At 41.2% G+C, this 23,028-nt stretch overlaps 1 protein-coding gene across 1 annotated transcript in view; it reads right to left on the bottom strand.

Annotated features, from left to right (window-relative positions):
* MYOM2 (myomesin 2) overlaps positions 1–23,028 on the bottom strand; it is an 85,799-nt gene that overhangs the window by 20,280 nt on the left and 42,491 nt on the right. Inside the window, exons 13-25 of the mRNA XM_080998928.1 lie at positions 22,745–22,798; positions 19,903–20,030; positions 18,627–18,810; positions 15,898–16,072; positions 14,590–14,711; positions 13,370–13,557; positions 11,890–12,016; positions 8,410–8,588; positions 7,689–7,803; positions 7,004–7,160; positions 6,801–6,907; positions 4,180–4,224; positions 3,540–3,676 (exon numbers count right to left, since the gene is read on the bottom strand). Of these exons, the coding sequence (XP_080855054.1) occupies positions 3,540–3,676; positions 4,180–4,224; positions 6,801–6,907; positions 7,004–7,160; positions 7,689–7,803; positions 8,410–8,588; positions 11,890–12,016; positions 13,370–13,557; positions 14,590–14,711; positions 15,898–16,072; positions 18,627–18,810; positions 19,903–20,030; positions 22,745–22,798 (1,718 nt within the window). The remainder of the gene's footprint in view (positions 1–3,539; positions 3,677–4,179; positions 4,225–6,800; positions 6,908–7,003; positions 7,161–7,688; positions 7,804–8,409; positions 8,589–11,889; positions 12,017–13,369; positions 13,558–14,589; positions 14,712–15,897; positions 16,073–18,626; positions 18,811–19,902; positions 20,031–22,744; positions 22,799–23,028) is intronic.

Below are 23,028 nucleotides of genomic sequence, written 5' to 3' on the forward strand. Positions count from 1 at the left end.
GAAGGCAGTGCGCCTGCTGATTCTGCCACATTCTGCTCCCTCAACCAAAGGGGCGAAAACAAAAAATTTACAATAGATCGATATTCAAAACAGAAAACTTCAATCTTTTTTCTTTATACTTCATTGGAATATATCTATTATTCCCCTTTTAAAATCTACAGGGTGTGGGATTAAAACTGCCGCCTAGAAGAGCTAATGAATTTAGCCCTCTTTTTTATGTTCCTTCATTTCAAAAAATAAAATCCTTCAAAAGAAAGGCCAGAGGAAGTTGTTCCAATTAGAGCCTCATCGGAAATTATCTATTTTCGGCCAGTGTCAAGAACAAAACTATATTCCTGCTAGTATGATGGTCTATTGAACATGATCAGCAGCTGCAGTGGCTGTCTCTGGGCAGGTTTTAGAATATAATTAGGTTTCTAGCTATTGCCATTATGCAGTGAGATGAAGTTCAATGGTTTTATGGCAGTCATAAATACGAGGCTTTTATGTGAATTTCCACAAAAATATCATCAATCTCCAAATGCAAACATCACCTGTGGCTTGCTAATTAAAGAGGTGAAATAATACTACTGTTCCAAAAAAAGAAAAAAAAGTAGCTCTGATGCCAGTGCTTTCGTAGCATTGCTAAAAATACAAAAGGCAGGGAAGGAGGGAGAGATGACGCAGGTCTGGAAATAGCCAAAAGAAGAAGAGGGGGAAATGGCGTGGGAGGAAGAGGGGGAGAAGTAATAGTCCCTGGAAATTACTGCTAAATAAGGAAGCAAAAAGTAGGCAAAATATAATATTCTACATAAAGAACATTTCCCATTTAGAACTGTCTATATATAAACTAAAAGGGATGTGGGTGGTGCTGTGGTCCAGGTCCAGAGCCTAGGACCTGCCGATCAAAAGGTCAGCAGTTCGAATCCCCGCAACAGGGTGAGCTCCCATTGCTCAGTCCCTGCTCCTGCCAACCTAGCAGTTTGAAAGCACGTCAAAGTGCAAGTAGATAAATAGGTGCCGCTCCGGCAGGAAGGTAAACGGCATTTCCGTGCGCTGCTCTGGTTCGCCAGAAGTGGCTTAGTCATGCTGGCCACATGACCCGGAAGCTGTACGCCGGCTCCCTCGGCCAGTAAAGCGAGATGAGCGCCGCAACCCCAGAGTCGGCCACGACTGGACCTAATGGTCAGGGGTCCCTTTACCTTATATATAAACTAGTTAAACCTCCTAAAGAGTTTACAACAAATCGAAAGAGTTCACAGAATTGCTGTCTATTGCATAAAGCCTTGGAATGCTTTTTATGTTAGTTGCACCATAAAACCTCCCCGGCACAGATGAATAGAGGGGAGGTGTGTTTCTGTGTGTGTGTTTTAATATGCTCCTACTACCATGACTACAACTACAAATCTGTTCAGTTTCAGGGGTGTATTGGTGTGCACTTTGTTCAGGGGATGTTAAATTTGCATTATACTCTAAATGGAGGGCAATGGAGGCTGGGGGGAATAAAAGGGGGTGCTTGTCCTAGAATTGACAAGGAAAAGGTTTTGCTAAAAATGTGGCTGGCTGCTGAGTCACTAATTACATAACACCAGAAGTAGGTGGGGCCTACTTCCCATATTGTCCTATAAGTGATGAAGAGCTGCAGAGGGCAAATGGGTCCTTCAGAGGCAAGAATGAGTTCTCTGAAATAATCTGGTGGCTAAAGTTGATGGCAATTTAACACCATTGCTCTGTACAGTTGTTTAAGCAGTTTCCTGTGGTGAGCATAATAAGGGAAGGTACAGTGGTACCTTGGGTTAAGTACTTAATTCGTCCCGGAGATCTGTTCTTAACCTGAAACTGTTCTTAACCTGAAGCACCACTTTAGCTAATGGGGCCTCCTGCTGCTGCCATGCCGCTGGAGCATGATTTCTGTTCTCATCCTGAAGCAAAATTCTTAACCCAAGGTACTATTTCTGGGTTAGCAGAGTCTGTAACCTGAAGCGCATGTAACCTGAGGTACCACTGTACTAAAATCTGTGCTTGGAAGCTTTTAGGGTTGTTTGTCCCTCTCTCTCCAGCAAGCCTGCAGGCTGACTATCACGAAGGGTATGTCATATGTGAACAGTAAGTAGGGACTGGGTTGCATGAAGGAAAAATGTTGAGGCACTCCCAAAACTTGGCAGGAGGGTGTTGCCAATGATGCCAGCTGCACTTCCCATGTTTAAACCATTTTTCCCAACAGCCCAAAGAGAGCCAGGAGGTTGGGTGCCATTTTTCTACAGTATTCCCAATATATAATGTAGCTCTGCTGCTGCCTAGCTGCTGCCTAGCACTGCCATGCAAGCCCATGGCGGTAAGAGAGCCCTCGAGAGAACATTTTGCTCGAGGCCCCCTAGTTTTGCTGCTGAGATAAGGTCCAATGCTGCCTTACAGATGCTGGTTGATCATCCCATTGATCCTTTATAACCATAAATTTAACCTGCAAGAAGAAACGTCTCACCTGAAGACCTAATTAGGCCTGTTAGGCTACCCTGTTTGGCCCATGAGGCTGTTTTGGACAAACTACACCCACCTGATGTCTTATTATGTCAGGTGTGAGGCAGGGAAAGGTGTAGTTTGGCCAAAGGGGGTTTGCAGGCACCATACACATTATTTGGGAAGACAGGCAAACTAATGCCAGTGTACTGGAAGAAGCAAAGATCACCAGTGTCAACGCAATAATTCTTCAGCATCAACTTTGTTGGACTGGTCATGTTGTTCGGATGCCTGATTATCGTCTTCCAAAGCAACTGCTCTATTCCGAACTTTAAAATGGAAAGCATAATGCTGGTGATCAACAAAAGAGGTTAAAAGGCTCTCTCAAGGCAAATCTTTAAAAATGTAGTATAAACACCGACAACTGGGAAACACTGGCTTGCGAGCGCTCCAATTGGAGAACAGCCTTTACCAAAGGTGTCATGGGCTTTGAAGATGCTCAAACTCAGGACGAAAGGGAGAAACGTACTAAGAGGAAGGCACATTTGGCAAACCCTCACTGTGATCAACTCCCACCCAGAAACCTATGTACCCCATTGTGAAAGGACATGTGGATCCAGAATTGGCCTCCATAGTCACTTACGGACTCACTGTTAAAACCGTTTTTATGGAAGACAATCTTACTCAGCTACAAGTGATCGCCAAAGAGTAGAAGAAGATTCCACTGACCAGCTGAATCTCCACATGGGCAAAAATGGGTCACCTGATATCATGCTATCATCGTGACATCATGTGATTGAAAGGTAGATGACTTCATTCACACCTCAGACTTGGCCAATAGGGGGTAGGGGAAATATGAATTGGGTTCACCACTAGATCCAGTTCCCTACTCTTGAATCAATCTTCTTTATTTATCACAATGTACTCTCTCACTTGTTAACAATGGGCACTTGCCAAGTGACGTGGTTTATAAGGTTATATGTATCTCACAGCTGTACATATGGAGAAATGACATTAAAAAAGAAAGAAAATGTCCCTTCACCAGGTCTATGTACTCGTCCTACAAAGAATCTGGCACTACATCTTCCCAGGCATGTACTTACATCACTGTTGACAACTTCACTGTCATTGATTACAAATCTATAGCTGGCATCAGCTGAAATGCTCTCAGCCTGAAGCCAGAAACGAACTTGGCCTCTGTCCAAAACCTCATAGGTTAATTCAGACTTCAGAGGGATTGCTGGAGGGAAAGAGAAGAGCACAAAAGCAAACACATGAAGGATTTTTTCCCCTCTTTCCTTTCTTTTCTGCTTTGGAATAACTTAGCCAAAGATAAGTCCCAGCAGTTTAAAGCTTTTGAGAGTCTTCAGCAACAAACAAGTGAAATGTTATGAAAGCTAAATGGAACCCCTCCATGGTATTTGCACAGATGTGTATTAAAGCTGGTTTTGCATGAGTCAGAGCACAAGCTGAAGTGCATATTTATTGCAATATTTAGGGCTTTTAAATACATAATCCAGCAAATATTAGACATATCCAAGCTGAATCCATTCATCCAAATACGTTTGCAGTGGTGAAGAAGATCTCTCTTAAACAGAAACTAATATTTGCATTTAATTAATAGAAGGATAAGCAAGCTGCTCTATTTAAAAAAAAAAACACTTTTCATTACTTTACTCCAATCAACGGAGTGTAAATATATTCCTTCTGGGACTGAATATTAGATTCAGAAGTCCTACTTACTTGGATTTCTGATTTCATGGCTTAGTGTCATCAGACGTTCAAGCTCTGAAATGAAGGACAATTTTCATGTTTTAATTTATTCTGACAGTCAAAATAAATGTTAAGAACAGTATATGACTCCATAAAGCACTAATAATCTTTTTTTTTTCCATTTCGGTGAAGAAGATACCTATGAAAAGTCAACTTTTGAAAATGAAAGAATATGAGAAGAGACAGAGAGTTTGAAAAGGGCCGTATACCTCATGCAGAATGTCCCAGGTTCAATCCCTGTCATCTCCAAGACAGACTTGGGGAGACCCCTTTCCGAAATTATAGAATTATTGCAGAATTGTAGAGTTGGAAGGGACCACGAGGGTCATCTAGTCCAACCCTCTGCAATATTTTGCCCAATGTGGGGCTCGAACCCACAACCTTAAGATGAGAGTCTCATGCTCTACCAACTGAGCTATCCAGCCCTGGAGCTCTGCTGCCTGTCAGTGTCAAGAATACTGATGTAGATAGACCAAAGGTCTGACATGGTTTAAGACGGCTTTCTACATTTCTAAGTTCAGAATGAAATATACTAAAAGCAAAAGGTAAAATGTCCAAAACAAGCAGACCCAGGGGCTGAGTGAGACTGCCACCTTAGGCAGCCGATTTGGAGTGTCATGAAAGGGCAAGAGATTGGTGGTTATTTAAATTACTAGTGTTGTATTTACTGCCAGGGAAGGGTGCTTATGAGATGTGCCAAAATAACACGACTGCCCTTTGTTAAGATGCACTTTGGGTACAATGAAGAAAGGGCATTTGCGGTTCCACCTCTGGATGAAAATTGTCTTGGGCCAGCCCTAATCCAACATCTACGTCTCTCATTTCTCTGCTGAGCTGACCCTGTTCCCTGGTGTCTCCTTTTGAAAGGGTCTCCTTTCAGCGTTTGCAAAAGAGAATGAAAGCTGGTGGACAGGAAATGTTTACAAAGATACACAGCAAATGTCAATAAATCCTCATAGAAATTGTGCAAAAGGCTAGGTTCTACATAGCTGGATACAGAGATTAACCCTACTTAACACATTAGAATTGCTAATGAGAGCTCAGAAAAAGGAACTAATTGCACAATGTGCAAATTTGCAAGTAACAAAGAAAAGGCAAAATTAGCAAGTGAAACATCAAGGAAACCCAACAGATAGTTCTATCTCATTTCTAAAATGTATTACATGCATCTAAGGCCCATTCATTTCAACGGTTTCCTAGTTTGTGGGGAAACATGAATCCTAGAGCTTGTGGGATAAATGTAATATAAATGTAATATGATCAATAAGGACTGGGCACCTTAGAATTGTATCCAGAAATAAGCCTATATAAATTATTATTATTATTACTATACATTTTGCCTTGCAACCTGAGACATATGCCACATGTGTAGATATGTTTTATGTGTTACAAGTCTTTCATTACATGTGTTTTATTATGATGTTTTCATCATCTTTGCTTGTCTGTTAAAATCTGTTTGCTTGTTTGTTTTGTTTTGTTTGTTGGCTATAAACTGAACTTGGCTGAACTTTTGATTTGGACCTGATGCTAAAAAAATAATAGTAAATAGTTGTAGTATTGTGGCTCTTGAGTTACTGGTGCTCTTGAGGGTGCAGAGTGTCTTCCATAAGCTTAGGCTGGTGACCCAACTATTTGGACAGGGATAACATAGATAGTAATCTATGCTCTGAAAACCTCCAAGTTAAACTATTGCTTCAAAAACAGTTCGGAAGCTTCAGTTAGTGCATAATACAGCTACCCAACTATTGAGAGGTTCAAGGATCATACAATGGCAATCTTGTTACAACTACACTGGCTGCCTGTATGCTTCTGAGCCCAATTCAAAGTCCTGGCTTTGATCTATAAAGCTCTTTATGGCTTAGGACCCCAATATCTTCTGGAATGCCTCTCCACATTTAAACCTAACTGGACACTTAGATCATCTTCTGAGGCCCTTTTCAAGCTCCCCTCTCTGAGGGAAGCTCAGAGGGTTGTAACAAGGGTCTTTTCAGTTGTGGCACCCTATCTGTGGAGTGTTCTCCCCAAGCAAGGTCTACCTTTTTTGACATCTTTTTGGCGTCAGGTTATCATTTTCCCCCAGGCTTTTGAAAGACTGAGATGTGAGATGATGCTGTTTTGTTCCTAATGTGCTGCCAAGCTTATTGTGGTTGTTATGGGGTTAGTCTGCCCCCCCCCCCCCGTTTTTATGATATAATGTATTTATATTTATGTTTTTTAATATGTTGTAAGTCGCTTGGACACCTTAGGGTACCAAGCGACCATCAAGTCAAATAATTAACAATCAAAGTAGTAGTAGAGCTGGAAAATTATATATCTCTATTGACTTTTCTATTGTTTAAGCAGTATTTAATTATATCAAACGTTTCTTGTTATTGTTGTTGTTTTAAAAAAGCCAAATTCTAGAATCTGAAAATTCAAAAAAATGTCTTTCCTTAAAAAAAATTAATGGCTATAAAAGTTTCATGTCCTCTTTGGCATAGAAACAATGAAGGGTGAGATGCATACATTTGATTTGGAGGTTAATAAAGTTCCCTGTTTAGCTTTATATAACTCTGCCATGCCCTATAAAGAATACAAGATTATTTTCTTACCTTCTTCATCCATAATAAAACTGGATGAAATACCATCAGTATCGCTAACAGCAACAGCATAGGTTCCCAAATCATCCTTGTCAGGTTTCATAAAATAAAGTTTAGAACTAAAAAATAAAGTGCAAAAAAAAACCAGGTGACTACTTGTTTGCTAAAAGTATCCTGATTTTCAAAGACTTCTTTAAAACAACTGTAGAACTTACTGTTCTCCAACTGTTTCAACTTTATATTTATCATGATCTTCTATCTCTTCATAGAATTTACTCCAAGCAAAATGAGAAGCATCTGAAATTTCTTTGCAGTCAAAGGCAAGGTAAATATTGCCTTCTTCATCCACACCTGCAGTGATTTCCTTAGTATCTGCAATACATGATTGCCATGAGAAATGTAATTATTAAGGGGATGTATGGGTTCTGTATGGAGGGGATGAATGTTGATTCAATTAAGAGAGTTTTAAAGTCTGGAATGTTCCTTTAATTAGTTCAATTTGCTGCTGAAGCCAGAGGGAAGAAGCAGCTTACAAACAGAGAGAGCAAACAAGTTTATTTTAAGAGCTCGCAACAGTGGGGAAATGGGGCCGTTGCAGAGATATTATTATACCATCTAGCATTCTCACACAGTGAAGTTTCAGAGACAGGACAGGGTTAGAATTGGGAGGTGGTTTCAGTGTGCCCATGAAAGTAGAAACCAACATAAAACACAGGGTTTCAGTAAGAAGCAAAAATGGCTTTAGGGGTGCACTTTGACCTCTTTGGGTCTCAACCCTTTGGCTTTATAGTCAGATAGGAAAATAAACACATCTACCCCTTCCAGGGTTTAAAAAGTTACCCCGCATTGTAGATATTTGGGCATTTTAGAAGTATAGTGGTCAATATCATGTCTTCATACCTGGTCTAGCCTGGACCAGCACAGCTTCAGAAACATCCGAGGGCTTGCCTACACCAGCATCATTCACCGGACGAATTCGAAATACGTAAGATCTGCCCTCATGTAATTCAGTGACCTTAAAAAAAATACAGACAATGAAGTGCTTTCTACTAACAAAAAGATGGGGGGAAATTAGAAGTGACAACATCCCAAATACCACAGCAAATAACTTCCAAGTACTTTCCTTCCTAAGGGACGCGGGTGTTGCTGTGGGTTAAACCACAGAGCCTAGGACTTGCCGATCAGAAGGTCGGCGGTTCGAATCCCCACAACGGGGTGAGCTCCTGTTGCTCGGTCCCTGCTCCTGCCAACCTAGCAGTTCAAAAGCACGTCAAAGTGCAAGTAGAGAAATAGGTACCGCTCTGGTGGGAAGGTAAACGGCTTTTCCGTGTGCTGCTCTGGTTCGCCAGAAGCGGCTTAGTCATGCTGGCCACATGACCCGGAAGCTGTACGCCGGCTCCCTCGGCCAATAAAGCGAGATGAGCGCCGCAACCCCAGAGTCGGCCACAACTGGACCTAATGGTCAGGGGTCCCTTTACCTTTACCTTTACCCTCCTTCGTTGGAGGTGTTTAAGTAGAGGTTGGGTGGCTATCTGTCATGGACGCTTTAGTTGAGATTCCTACAGTGCAGGGGGTTGGACTAGATGACCCGGGTGTCCCTTCCAACTCTAAGATTTTCTACCTTTTGATAACGGTGTGATGTTGGCTTCTCGTTGAATGTGAACCATTCTTCTCCTTCCTCCTCCTTGTAGTCCACAAAATATCCACTAACAGGGCTGCTGCCAATGTAAACAGGCGCTTTCCAGAGAATCACAAGGGATGTATCCCTAACCTCACAAAACGTAAGATCGTAGGGAGGGCCTAAAGAAGATGGATCATAAATGGATGTCAACAAGAGAAATGAGGGAGAAAGTCAGTTCAGTTCACATTTAAAGGCAAACTTCACTCATTAGCACTTTTTAACGTATGCATAAAAATGCATATATTGGTGAAAATAACATACCGAAATGTATTATATTAGGGTGAATTGCTTTGCAAAAATTTGTATATCCACAATGGTTAGTTGATGTCTGTTTTTCACTCTTTAATAGGTTTTTTTGTTGTTGTTGGTTTTGTTTCTATTGCTGTAAACTGCTTTGACATATTCTTAATGATATAGTAGTATACAAATAATTTTATGAATAAATAAAATTACATATAAATGTGTCTATTGAGAGAAATTTGCACTAGGACACTGCTGAAATTTCATGGGGACTTTAAAAAAAAAGAATCACAAATTAATGTGGAAATGTTGAGAACTGAAAATTGGAAGGAAAAAAATTCTCTTAGCAACAAGTTAAAAGAGCAGACCTGGAAGGAGTAGGAACAAAGCCCATTGCTTCCTTCAACAATATTAAATTATGTCAGAATTGGATCCACAGTTCAGCCAAAATTCACAGATGGCAAAACTGGAGAGGCCATTTCATTGAATGTTCTCTTTGGGGGACCTGAAATTTCCTGACTGTTCAGGAGGAGCTGAAAAGAAGAGCATTTTCCAAACATTTGTCAGAAAACGCTTTTCTGAGAAATGTCAGTCCAGTCCTAATTACCACCTAGCAAACAGGTTCATCCCCTGTTTCCTGTACAAGAGTGATACATTAGAATTCAAGAGCATAGATTGCTAAATGGAATTTAGTAGTTTCAATCTGAGGTAAGAGGCATTTCAATGGGAGATTCCATGTGTTCAAACAGTATTTTGTGTGTGTGTGTGCATGCACAAATGCTTCCTTTAAATACAGTTTTAATTTATTACTGTTCTGATGTGCCAACCTGCTCCACTGAGTTTAGAACTAACTTTGTCACCGAATACAAATGATTTCATTAACACTTATATTGATTTTACTGTTTCCACATGAATAGCATGCACAAAATGGAAACTAGTATTCGCCACTGAAGTCCTTCAAGGCAGCAAGTAGTGTTTGAATTTCTGTTGCAAAGGGTTTGTATCAATCTGCTTGTGTTTTGTGAGGAAGTACTTTTCATGGTAATAGAACAACAACAAAAAGGCATGAAGTGGAAGGCTAGAGAAAAATTCAAGGAATGTAATGATATTTCCCTCGAATCCAGCTATAAGCAGGTGCCTTATTCATGTCTTTCTATGTTGAGAGGCTGAATCTTTACTTCATGATTTATTTTTCTATAGCTGTCATTGAGAGTTCCAGTGCAACGCAGCTTACCACATTAATATTTATATACCCAAATATTAAAATACTCTCATATAAAAAGAACCGCAGCAGGTTTGTGCCACAATTTCCCAATGTAATTCAAACTGCTTTATTCAAATAATTCAGGACAAGCCCATCATTTTCCTGCTTCTAGGTGTGTCTATTAAAGACTAAAAGACTAGCCTGAAATTCTGCAAACATGTGCAGAGGCAATAATCCAAAGTGGAAGGTTATAGAAAGGACTCAAAGAAGTAAATAGTGATTCCCTTTTTCTCTCAGCATGATTATAGTCACTTTCTTGAGATTGGAATCTATTTATGATCAAAAGCTTGAGGCTGAAGATGTATTCCCTTCAAATGAAACAGACAAACAACATTACCTAGAAGCTTCTGTTTGCTTTGATTAATTAGAGAGCTGGGCAAGCTATCTGAAGCTCACCTTGGAAGAACTTGGAAAGTTTCCAGGAATGGAGATAGGAAAATTTGGGTCATTTTTTGAATACTTTTGTTGTTTTTGTTGCAAATGCAGAAACCCTTGGCAGAATGATCATTTTCCTGAGCACTTGGGCCCTGATTCTCTGTTAGCCCAAGTGTCAGAGGAATATAGATGGGAAGAGAAAGGAGACCTTGGAACGACTCCTTACGTGCCAAAACAAAAAAATTCCTTCCGGTAGCACCTTAAAGACCAACTAAGTTAGTTCTTGGTATGAGCTTTTGTGTGCAAGCACACTTCTTCAGATACGTGCCTTACGTGCCGCCATTGTTGCTGCTTCCCTCACTATTTGACAAATAAGGGAAGGAGTAATGGTGTTTCAGTGGGTAAGAAGGCTTTTTTGGGGAGGGGGGACTGACAGGGATAGTATGAGGGCATTTTTCCGAGTCCTCAGATTGACTTTCAGAAACAAACTGAGATCTTTTAATTGATTGATTTTTTAAAAAAGATTGCATATCATTTCTGAGTTCATCTAAAGATTGGGGCCACTCACCCACCAGTAATTGAGCACACTTCTGACAATATTCTCTCCACTGATGAACTAACCACAGTTGATTCACAAAATGGAAGGGAACATAGGTGCCATCTCTAGGGGGCCCTGGGTGCCAATGCACCCACAAAAGTTTCACAGTGGGTGCCTAGCCGGGTGCCCTATGGTGTCGCATGTGTGATGTCACATAGAACCCCAAGGCCTGACGGGGCTCGACGCAGCCACTGGAAGCTCTGACGGGGCCCCTCACACCATGTGATGTCATGTGTGTGCCATGTTGGGTTGTGTGTTGCCATGTGATGCCACGCATGTGGCATAGTACTAATAATAATAATAATAAATTATTATTTATACCCCGCCCATCTGGCTGGGTTTTTCCAGCCACTCTGGGCAGCTTCCAACAAAACACTAAAATACAATAACCTATTAAACCCCTAAACAGGGCTGCCTTTAGATGTCTTCTAAAAGTTTGGTAGTTATTTTTCTCTTTGACATCTGGTGGGAGGGCGTTCCACAGGGAGGGTGCCACTACAGCCCACAGAAGAAGAAGAAGAAGAAGAGTTTGGATTTGATATCCTGCTTTATCACTACCCTAAGGAGTCTCAAAGCGGCTAACAATCTCCTTTCCCTTCCTCCTTCACAACAAACACTCTGTGAGGTGAGTGAGGTTGAGAGACTTCAGAGAAGTGTGACTAGCCCAAGGTCACCCAGCAGCTGCATGTGGAGGAGCCGGGAATCGAACCCGGTTCTCCAGATTACGAGTCCACCGCTCTTAACCACTACACTACACTGGCTCCCACAGGCCTTGTATTGCTTTCCCCTGATAAACTGTGAAAACCTCTTCTTATGACAAACTGGAGTACTGTGCTTAAAAGTCAAACATATTAAATTACAACTGCCATTGTCAAGTGATAACATTTGAACTGTCACTCATTTTCAAAAATGCATTCCCTTTATGAATGGCCAAACTACTTACCAGGTTCTGGCATTGTCCAAGCCTCACATTTGAAATGCTCGCTGGGTTCAGATGCCTGCCCTATGCCGGCGATATTTGCGGCAGCAATTTTGAATTCATAGTAGGCGTTTTCTGTCAAATCCTCTACCTTTGCAGAACAGTTGACATTAAAAACAAATTTAACATGGGTAATATTCACATGACCTTCTTAATAGAAGTAAGACATTCAAAATCTTCTCATTTATTTGGAGTTAACTTCCGTAGTGCTTTAAGCTAAATAACCAAGTTAATTTAAAATGAAAAAATTGGGAGGAGAGCTCTTTAGCTATTTAAATATGGACAGGTTCCAAAAGAGAAGCAATGGCTGGTCTGTTTAAAATAAAATTTCTAATGGGAAACTGTCCTGTGGGACTTTTAATGGCTGTCTTTTTATAACATGAGATTTTGTTGGCAATAGATAACAGATGAAATAAGCTACTGTCCAGAATCGTTCATCAATCAGCAACAAGTAACAGTAAGATGTAGCTAGAAATCAACCACAGCTCAAACATGCTGGTCAATTGTTGCATCCTGTCTTCTGACTTCCAGGAGAAACAAAGCACAAGGCTGGGCTTATCTATACATGCAAACCAACACTTGCAGTTTGTTTCTCCCAAACCAACATGAGCAATAAATCATGAGCAGATCTTAGCTCATGCTGGTGGTTGTTTGGAGTAAAACAGACCCTAGTTGGCATGTACCACTAAGGCAAGACTTGTCCTTGTGTTTCTCCTGAAAGCAGGCGGGGCGAAGCGGAACAGAAGTGATTGACAGGCATGCACCAGCACACTGCTTGTTCATGGTAAACTATGGTTTATTTCTGACTATGGCTTACTGTTACAGTGATACCTCTGGTTAAGAACTTAATTCGTTCTGGAGGTCCGTTCTTAACCTGAAACTGTTCTTAACCTGAGGTACCACTTTAGCTAATGGGGCCTCCTGCTGCTGCTGCGCTGTTGCCACTGCTGCGCAATTTCTGTTCTCATCCTGAAGCAAAGTTCTTAACCCAAGGTTCTATTTCTGGGTTAGCAGAGTGTGTAACCTGAAGCGTCTGTAACCTGAAGCGTTTGTAACCCGAGATACCACTGTATGTGCAAACAGCATCACAGTCTCATCCTGTTCTGAACTTGTCTTTTCCTTTATGCCAGCATGAATAGACCACTATAGAAGCATTGTCTCAATGCAAGAGGAAGGGAGGGAAAACCCAGCCAGATGGGTGGGGTATAAATAATAATAAAAAAATTATTATTGTTATTATTATTATTATTATTATTATCATCATCATCATCATCATCATCTTATCCACTGCATGCAACTGCACAACGTGCCCATACAGACAATATGTGCTACTGTTTCTTCTCTTCCAGGCCATATTTTGGAATGGTTTCATCACAGCCAAAATTACATCTTAAAAATAAAGTGATATTAAGTCTAAATACCAAAGTTTGAAAGCAATACTGACCGTATAAATCCTCTCTTTAATAAGAGAAGAGTTGACTTCATGCCAGTTGTGATGATGTAACTCTCGTTTGTCTATGTAATAACCCAGAATATTTGACCCACCACTGAATCGTGGAAGCTTCCAGCCAATGGTCATTGAGTGGCCATCACAGTTGAGAAGTGTGAGACCATAAGGAAAGGAGGGGCAGGCTTAAAGAAATCAAGCGCATGAAACATTATAACAATGTCCAAATTGAACATCTCGCATAATACCAAATTGCTTCTTTTCTACCTATCAGTTACGTTATGGTGAAATAATGGTTTTAGACTCAGCTAACAAATTTAAGAATATACATAATCCTATGCATGTCTACTCAGAAGCAAGTCTCATAGTGCTCACTGGGGTCTACCTTAAACACATTATAGGTAAAGAAAGGCTTAACTAAGGCATTATTTCCCATCATCCCTCAGTAATGCTCTTCCATGTTCCCTTGCAACAGCATTAACATAAAACAGCTAAGTTAATCATCTTTCTAATGTGCTAAAGACCCCAAAGATTAGATTGTTCAGAATGCAGGTGGTGCTGTGGACTAAACCACTGAGCCTAGGGCTTGCCAATTGGAAGGTTGGCAGTTCGAATCCCTGTGACAGGGTGAGCTCCCGTTGTTCAGTCCCAGCTCCTGCCCACCTAGCAGTTCGAAAGCAGGTCAAAGTGCAAGTAGATAAATAGGTACCACTCTGGTGGGAAGGTAAATGGCGTTTCCGTGTGCTGCTCTGGTTCACCAAAAGCAGCTTAGTCATGCTGGCCACATGACCCAGAAGCTGTCTGTGGACAAACGCCGCCTCCCTTGGCCTATAGAGTGAGATGAGCATGCAAACCTCATGGTCATTGGTACCTTTACCTTTACCCTTACCCTTCTTCTTCAGCAACTAAATTCCTTTAATGAGCCAAGCTAACAAGGGTTGTCCTATATTGCTGTGACTCCCCACATCCTACTGGAATGTGCCATGCCATTCCTCACAGGGAAACTTCTGATAATGTGAAACAGTCCCATGCTATTGGGACATGAAGCAGTGTGCCACATGTTATACAGCACATGACAGAGTCACTGCAGGGAGATGGCTCACCGCTTGGATCAGGTAACACATATGCCAGCCCTGTGACACTTGTGAGCACAAAAGAATTCTCAGTGTGTTTTTGTTGCTGTTACTGAATCTGGATCATTACAAAACATCACTTACTGAGGGCTGCTTGTACTGTTATAGGTTCAGACTCCTGAGAATTTTCACTCATTCCCACTGCATTTGCAGCCTTCACACGAAAGACGTATTTCTCTCCTGTTGCTAAGCCATGCACAGCAAATCTGAAAGAAATGGGGATGGCGGCTGTTACAGGGATTGAATGGAAAGATGTATACATGGACTATATTACATAATGAGAATTCCTGACCTATATTTGGATCTGATTTCACACTTTATCACTACCCGAAGGAATCTCAAAGCGGCTACCATTCTCCTTTCCTTTCCTCCCCCACAACAAACACACTGCGAGGTGAGTGGGGCTGAGAGACTTCAGAGAAGTGTGACTAGCCCGAGGTCACCCAGCAGCTGCATGTGGAGGAGCGGAGACGCGAACCCGGTTCACCAGATTACGAGACTATCGCTCTTAACCACCACACCACACTGGCTCTCATCAAAAGTATGTTCTATGTGAGCAAATTTGACGCATTGTTGAATATAATTTCTGCAACATCTCCCTTCAAACGAGTTGGGAAAGATGTACACATTTGATTCTAGCCCTCTTCATAGTTCCTGTGCCCTCAGCGGTTCAGGGGCCGGTGGACCAGGAGAGGGCATTCTCTGGGGCAGCCCTTAAATTGTGGAATTCCCATCCTCACATGATGCATTTGACACCTTCATTCCAAAGTTTCCATCATATGCCAAAGACAGATCTCTTTGCTTTTGGCACTTGAGGTATTTATATTATATGCCCTAGGGCCTAATGGTTAAAAGGAGGCAATAAATGCAGTTAAGTAACAATAATTACAACAATAACCACTTGCATGGTATATTCAGTGCTTTTCTTCTTGAAAAATGGTGCTTGAGTACTCCCAGAAAAAGCACTTATATTATTAAGCATCAAATTAATGGGGAAATGAAGAGTTTGGTATCTAGAGAATACAGTGGTACCTTGGGTTACATACGCTTCAGGTTACATACTCCGCTAACCCAGAAATAGTACCTTGGGTTAAGAACTTTGCTTCAGGATGAGAACAGAAATCGTACTCCGGCGGTGCGGCGGCAGCGGGAGACCCCATTAGCTAAAGTGGTGCTTCAAGTTAAGAACAGTTTCAGGTTAAGAGCAGACCTCCGGAACGAATTAAGTACTTAACCACTGTAATTTGAAGGTAGCTGAAGCTAAGAAGCTCTGAACCTAGTCAATGTCCATCCAAAATTCATGTAAGGCCCTGAAGTTGTTTGACCAAAGGGCAGATTTTTTAAAAAAGGGAAAAGAAAGGTAATAAATCAAACCATCACAATTCCCTTTACCTGTTATAGCCTATGGGCTTATGGTTACAAGGTTCCCAGTGATTCGATCCTGCCACAGAACAGTCAATGTAGTAGCCAAACAGGTCTTCTTCGTGTTTTGGCTTGTCCCACTGGACAACAACAGAGGTTTTTGTGTTTCTTGTTGCCACTATACGTCCCGGAGCAGAAGGAACAACTGTGCCACAAGAAGAGAAGGTTTCGTTTGTAACTAATTTGCATATCAACATATAGCCAGCTTACTCGCCAGCTCTTGGTACACCAACAAATAACTACTTAGCACACAATATCCCAGTTGCCGAACCAGCACAATACCAATGCAATACAGCCCAAAGCTAAGCACTTTTCAGTCCTAGCAATTTTAATGGGAAAGTGTGATGATGCCAATGTCTGGAAATAATGCGTTCAAGATACCCTCTCAGCTTCCAAAGAGAGATTCTTTGTCCTAAAATTTGTACTGTTCTTGGAATTCAAAATGAGGCTATGGATGCTTACAGACTCTCTATTTTGGATGGGATTCAATCACATACCAGGAAATTCAGGCTGCACAATTAAAGAAGATCTAGTGCTCTTTCAAAACAAACCTGCTTCCCCAAAATGTTTGACTTTTTGCAGTAAGGAAAGTAATGGGGAAATGCACTGAATAGTGTGGGGTAGCACTTGCTTGACAAACTGTGGTCTAATTTCCTACAAAAAAGAATCAGGATGAATGTTCATTAAGTAGCCTGTGTATTCTAATCTCTCCATGTGCAAATTAGGATAAATGCTCAATAAACAGGCTGTCTGGAAGTGACCTATGTTGTGTTTACATGCTAATTTTGTGCCTATGCAGTCTTTGCTAATCAGAGTGGGTGATCAAACCCAGCAGCCACTGTTGACAAATGCTCAGAAGTTGATTACTATAAACCCCTAACCCCAATGGGATTATCTTTGATTGCTGTACTTCACTAGAACTTTTTAAAATGGGAAACTCATTTGCAGAAGAACATCTTGGCTCCTGAGCAATCAATTGGCCCAGGAACTTCCAAGATCAAAAAAAACCAGGTACGTCTCAAAGGCAGACAGCATGTAAATGTGACCTTTAAAGTTATTCACGGGGAAAGGTATTTACAGAAATAAGCAAAATCTCAAAACAGGATGTACAATGTAATCCATACTGAGGTTTATTAACAAACTTCAAAGATACCCAAATTAAATTATGACACAAGGAACTTATTACTTTTCTTTTGGTTGTGGCACAATTGCTTGTAACAAAATGGGAAATGACTTGATCCCCTACACATCACACAATGGAAACAGAATATATGGACAATTGCTTTATCTGAGAAACTAAGAGAGTGGACGTGGGTGGTGCTGTGGGTTAAACCACAGAGCCTAGGGCTTGCCAATTAGAAGGTCGGCGGTTTGAATCCCCACGATGGGGTGAGCTCCTGTTGCTCGGTCCCTGCTCCTGCCAACCTAGCAGTTCGAAAGCAACTTAAAGTGCAAGTAGTTAAATAGGTACCGCTCTCGTGGGAAGGTAAATGTGCGCTGCTCTGGTTCACCAGAAGCGGCTTAGTCATGCTGGCCACATGACCCAGAAGCTGTACGCCAGCTCCCTTGGCCAATATAGCGAGATGAGCGCCACAACCCCAGAGTCATCCACTACTGGACCTAATGGTCAAGGGTACCTTTACCTTTACCTTTAACTAAAAGAGTACATGCACAGGATGATGCATGTATCCGATGACTGGCACACACCAACTAGGCATATATATTTATGGGAAAATTTGAAACATTTGTCTACTGTTTTGAGCGTGAAGGGAAGATGGCTCTGCTTCTACATGGGGAAGACTGAGAGGAAAGGAGCTGCACCATGGCAACAGGTCCCGCCTCCTGAGTAGTAGCTCCCATCAATCTGGTGCCAATCTGCTGTCTCAACCATCACTGAAGCTGCCTTCGCTTGACCCACAGACCCTAAGCTGCATTGTGAGAATGTGTTTTCATCCCATAAAGGCTGTGTTGGATGCAAAATTTAGGAGTTTTCTCATGTTTATGCATTTGTTATTTTTTTATATCTGGCACTTCCTGCAATCAGGAGCACAAGATAGCTAACACTGCCTAAATAAAACAAAGATTCAATAAGAAAACCATAGTTAAAACCACAACATCATACTGTTCTCCTGACTTGGTTGGAAATAGAGATAAGCAGAATTCACTCGTCGTAAATCATGTGTTTATTTCTTCTCGCTTGAAACTTTAACTGTGCTTAACTGTAGCTGAATCCTGCCCCACTAGCATTACAACATTTTTACTCTAGTTTGGTAGACAGAAACACCGATACAAATATACAAATGCTAAACAACAATGCTGATTAAATTGTCATATAACTCCTCTTAAAAAGGTAGGAAGGTGAGATAGACATCTCTCTCTCTCTCTCTCTCTCTCTCTGTGTGTGTGTGTGTGTGTGTGTGTGTGTTACTATAAGAAAGAAGTCAGACCTCAATTTCTATGCCTTATCAGAAGAATATAATTTGAAGAGCTCTAGTTGCTAGGCAATATCCAGTCCATGGGCATGACTATGGATTTTGGTTGGGAGAATGATGAGTTGCCTCACAGGATTCACAATCACCTTTTAAATTTTGCCATATACACGGTATGCACAGTCTTGAACTTGCTAGCAGAACATTCTACTTTTCAGCGCCAACAACACCCCAATATCACTTTTTATTAACGTTTTAAAACCGACTTACCAATGGCCTCTTGTGCTTGAATAGGAGGTGTTATTTCAGAAGGATCGCTGATCCCATGCTTGTTTGCTGACAAAACTCGGAAAACATATGATTTCCCTTCAGCAAGGTCAAACACTGCATAGCGGGGAGATCTCACAGCCACTTGAGCGTTGACCCTCTGCCAGCTTCCACTGCCAACCACAGACTATTCGAAAATAAATAAATGAGTGTGATTATCACTACTTTGTAAAGGTTGTAGAAAAAGGTCCTTGAAATGCTTAGATCACTAAACCGTCAGCACAAATCCTTATTGTTTCCAGATAGTCAGCTGCCAACTATCCCGTTCGTTATCTGTCTAATATGGGATCACTAAGCATGGATTCATGCCAAATAGAATGTAACGTGAGCCTTTTCTTTTACCTTGCAGGAGCTTGTCTGTTTGAAGTCTGTCATCAATAAGGGCATTATAAAAGCAGAGAGATTTTGTTTGCGTGTGCATGCGTGTGTGTGTGTGTGTGAATAATAATAATCATCTTAAAACAGATGTTCCTCAAACAGGATTATTGTTTCCCAGAGTCTGGAAATTGTTTGCAGCAATCCGAGAATGAACTACTTTGTGAGCATTGCTCAGTCCTGATAACGGTTGTATTGCTACTGTTTTACTGTCCTTGTGATTATTAAGAATTGAGTAGGTTTCTGCACATCCCTTGAAGTAAGCCCCACTGAACTCAATAGAGATTACTTCTGAGTAAATATATATAAAAGCTTGCCTTGCTAGTCACCTGAACTGGTTTTTTTCCTATTGCACTTAGTATTGTGCCATAAGGGGATCCTCTTTTCTCCTGAGTATGTTCACTGAAAATAGGAAAGCAGGCACCAAACCTTGCCAAGAAAAGCAACTGGCTGATTTTCCTTTGGGAAGCAGAAACACTCAGGGCAAGTGGTTAGTCAAGGCACTTCCCATCCTCACAAACTCTTTCTAACAGGAAGGCTAAGGTTTCGCTGTTTCTCAGTGGTCCATCAAATACAACTCTCACTTGTTCTCAATCTAGACCAGGCCAACCAAGCCCTGAAAGAGCACTTTATTTTGAATGCATTGTGTTTTTCTGTTGGCCACGAGAAAAAAAATCAAAGTACCAAAACATTATATTTTTCTGGTCTTTTTCATCTTCCTCTTGCCTAGACTGGTTTGCTAATTCTATTGTTTTGCTTGCTGAAACTGGGGAAACTATCTGAAATGAAAGGGTATGTGGCCATGAAATGCCTTACAGCTGAATGCAACTATATGGCACAGTACCTTCTCAATGAAATATGATAATGGCTCTTTGCCACGGGGAACAGGTGGATCCCAGCTGAGTACGACATATGTTTTGCTGGTTTCTGAAGCGTGTACGTTGGTGGGAGGTCCTGGAATCTTAACATCGCCTAGAGGAGCAATAAACTCAGTAAGTGTTAAATGCCAGATTAACCTCCCAGGTCAGCGCTTATTTGAGAGCTTGTCTTCCTGAACTCCCTCGCTAGAGTGCATTGCTTGGCTATTAAGGGCTATAGTATCAGCTTTACAGTTTATTAAAGTTGCTTCATTTCTATTTTAAGACATCCAAGCAAGCCAATTAAAAGGGAAGGATTGATTTTTCACAGGCAGTGTTAAAAAAAAACCACAAAAATCTGAAGAGGGGAAAAAAATAAAAATCCATGTGTATTCGTCTCACAATATCTTTGTTCTACTTTGATCACATTTGAATCACTTTAATCTGCTGTACTAAATGGCTTGATAAAGTGTTCATGCTTTATGCAGATGTGAGACAGAGCTGATCAAAGACAGGAGCCCAAAAGCTTCCGCCCCTGAAAAATGAGCAAGGAGGAAAATTCGCATGAAAGATCACAGCAATTAAGTATAAAACAGTACAGGTAAAGCACAGAGTAACGGAATAAATATCTCTTCTACACCAGGAATGATAACGAGAACCAATGACACATACAGCATAGGAATGGAGAAATGAGTCTCCAATCACCTTTGCCCTCAAATTCCCAACAAGCAACAATCTAAGACTTCCTAATTTGGGAAAACTGAGAGATGACAGAGATCAGAGTGACTGCCCACACTGCCTTAGTTTGCCCAATCCATGCTTGTAACTCAGCAAAAGTGTCTGATATTGTTCCCACCTCATTCCCTATCTTGTCCTGAAGGGTGCAACTAGAATTTAGGAAAGATGACTGAATGCTGCCAAAAATAGTAAACCCTTCCTCATCTTTCTCTTGCAATGCCTAGGTAGAAAAGGGTAAGATGCGACGTCATCACATTTCCTGTTTCCATGCCTCTGCATGCACAGAAATGGAGATGGGAAAAAGGGACTTAGGGTGCATTGCATATTTTGAATTTCCAAAATATAGGGTCATGGGCAGCAGAGGGAATCAACACCCAGATGGAATGCTCAAAGGATAAACACGCAAGGCTGTTTGTCCATTTCTACTGCATTTGCCCCTGTGTTTTTCTGGGCAAAGATATCACACCCCTCATTGTGACCATATCAATCAATCTTTATTACGGTCCAGAGACCCAGCAAATCGTTACAAAGCAATGCACAATTCAGACAGCCTACCTCCAGGTTAAATAAGCATTTTGTTCAGACTTAAAGATAGGAATCATTGCTTCTTGCAACCACCGATAAAAACTTCGCCAGTGCTAATGTTCTAACATTTGTCCGGTCTTCCAATAGGAACCTGACATAGTGAGCCTCTGATTTTCCCGGGAAAGGTACCAGCAAGGGCAATATCAGTTCAGCCCTGGCTTGCTCATATTTCACACAGTGCAGCAAAATATGTTTTATAGAACTGATGTCTTGAGCACACGAGCAAAGCATTGTGACCATAGCTCCCGCTTCCTTTTGGAATCCAACCCCTGAGACATCCAACAGGAAGAAAGACTCCATCACACAGAGAGAAGACTTCTAGAGTGACTCCTATTAAAAACTGTAAGACACACAGGCCATGGTTTCCTTTGAGTGCATGAAGGTGCTCTGACCTTTAGCATCCCCGTTGTGAAAACCCTGCTTCAGTTTAGAACAGTCATGCCAATGAGAACTGCAGTGGTTCAGTCCCAGACTTTTTCTATGCCTGTAGGCTCCACAGTCAAAGAAGCAGAAAGGAGTTGGTATCTTTGGACACTTGCAGAATTCAAGATTTGCAAAATCCAGTATAAACTGGCCTGATCTGTATCTCCCAGATTAGTGTGATCATAATATAGGTATACACTGGATTTTACAGTTCTCTGAATATTGCAACATTTCAGCTCAAAAAAAATATGTTGGGATAAAATATATTTAGATGTGTGCATTTTGAGAGAAAACATGTTCAAAAATATGTTTATATATGTATGTATGTAATTATGCAGTTTTAAAAAAAGAAATCACACAAATTAATGTGGAAATAGAAGTGAATACATATGGAGGTGAAATGGGCTACAGTCACTAGAGATTCCCTAGTATTTGAGAATTGCTACTAGAAACATGCCCCTGAAAGAAGGATCCCCTCCACAAAAATTCATGAAAACCCCTATTTCTAGCCCCTTGGATTCCCCCCCCCCTTGTCTATCAGTGCTGCTACCCACATTTATGTGATTGGTTTTATGGACTAGAAATAAACTGGTCCATCTTTCCATACATCTGCTCTGTGAAGACATACTGACACTGATTCGACAGACTTAAACTATTCTAACAGCCTGGAATTATAGTTCAGATGGGGCAGGGGAAATGAATACTTAGCACCACCACAAACTTTAGTTCCCAGGATCCTTTGAGGGCAACCATGATAGTGGAAGTGGTGTCACAGATGTAGCCTGATAGTGCAGCAATTGCTTACGTACACAGGGCAACAGCAACCTACTTCCTTCAATATTCAGAGCTGCAGTGTTGCAAGAGGCCGGGTTCTTCTGCTTTCCACCCCCAAGATTATTGTCTATGTGTGTACAGGTGCATATATTTAGCTCTGCATTAAATAGGCAAGAGGAATGAGAGTTCATTGGGTGGGAAACACACAAAGACAAGCGGAGAAAAACTGAAAGACAACCAGGGGCAAGAAAATCCTAAATAAATGGCAGCAGGGGAGCAGAGGTACAAAGGCACAAATTACGAACATACCTTCAAGGTCATCTTGGTAGATTACAATCTGTTTGTCTCCTTCCAGATGAATAGCTGAAGATCAAAACAGACATTTATTCTTTTATTCAGCTCTGCATGCTATCTGAATGCTTTTGCATTTTCTAAAGATTACATTTATTCAAAAGCCACCATCATTTTTATGCACCACTATTTGCTAATACCGCTCAGAAGTGTGGAATTTTTTTACATCTGGAATCTCATTCAGGGTTACAATTGTTGTCTCCACTGGTCTGATTTTATTGACTTCAGTTGAGGGCTGGGAT

This window comes from Podarcis pityusensis (genome assembly GCF_964106645.2).
Source record: "Podarcis pityusensis genome assembly, chromosome: 3".
Classification (NCBI taxonomy): domain Eukaryota; kingdom Metazoa; phylum Chordata; class Lepidosauria; order Squamata; family Lacertidae; genus Podarcis; species Podarcis pityusensis.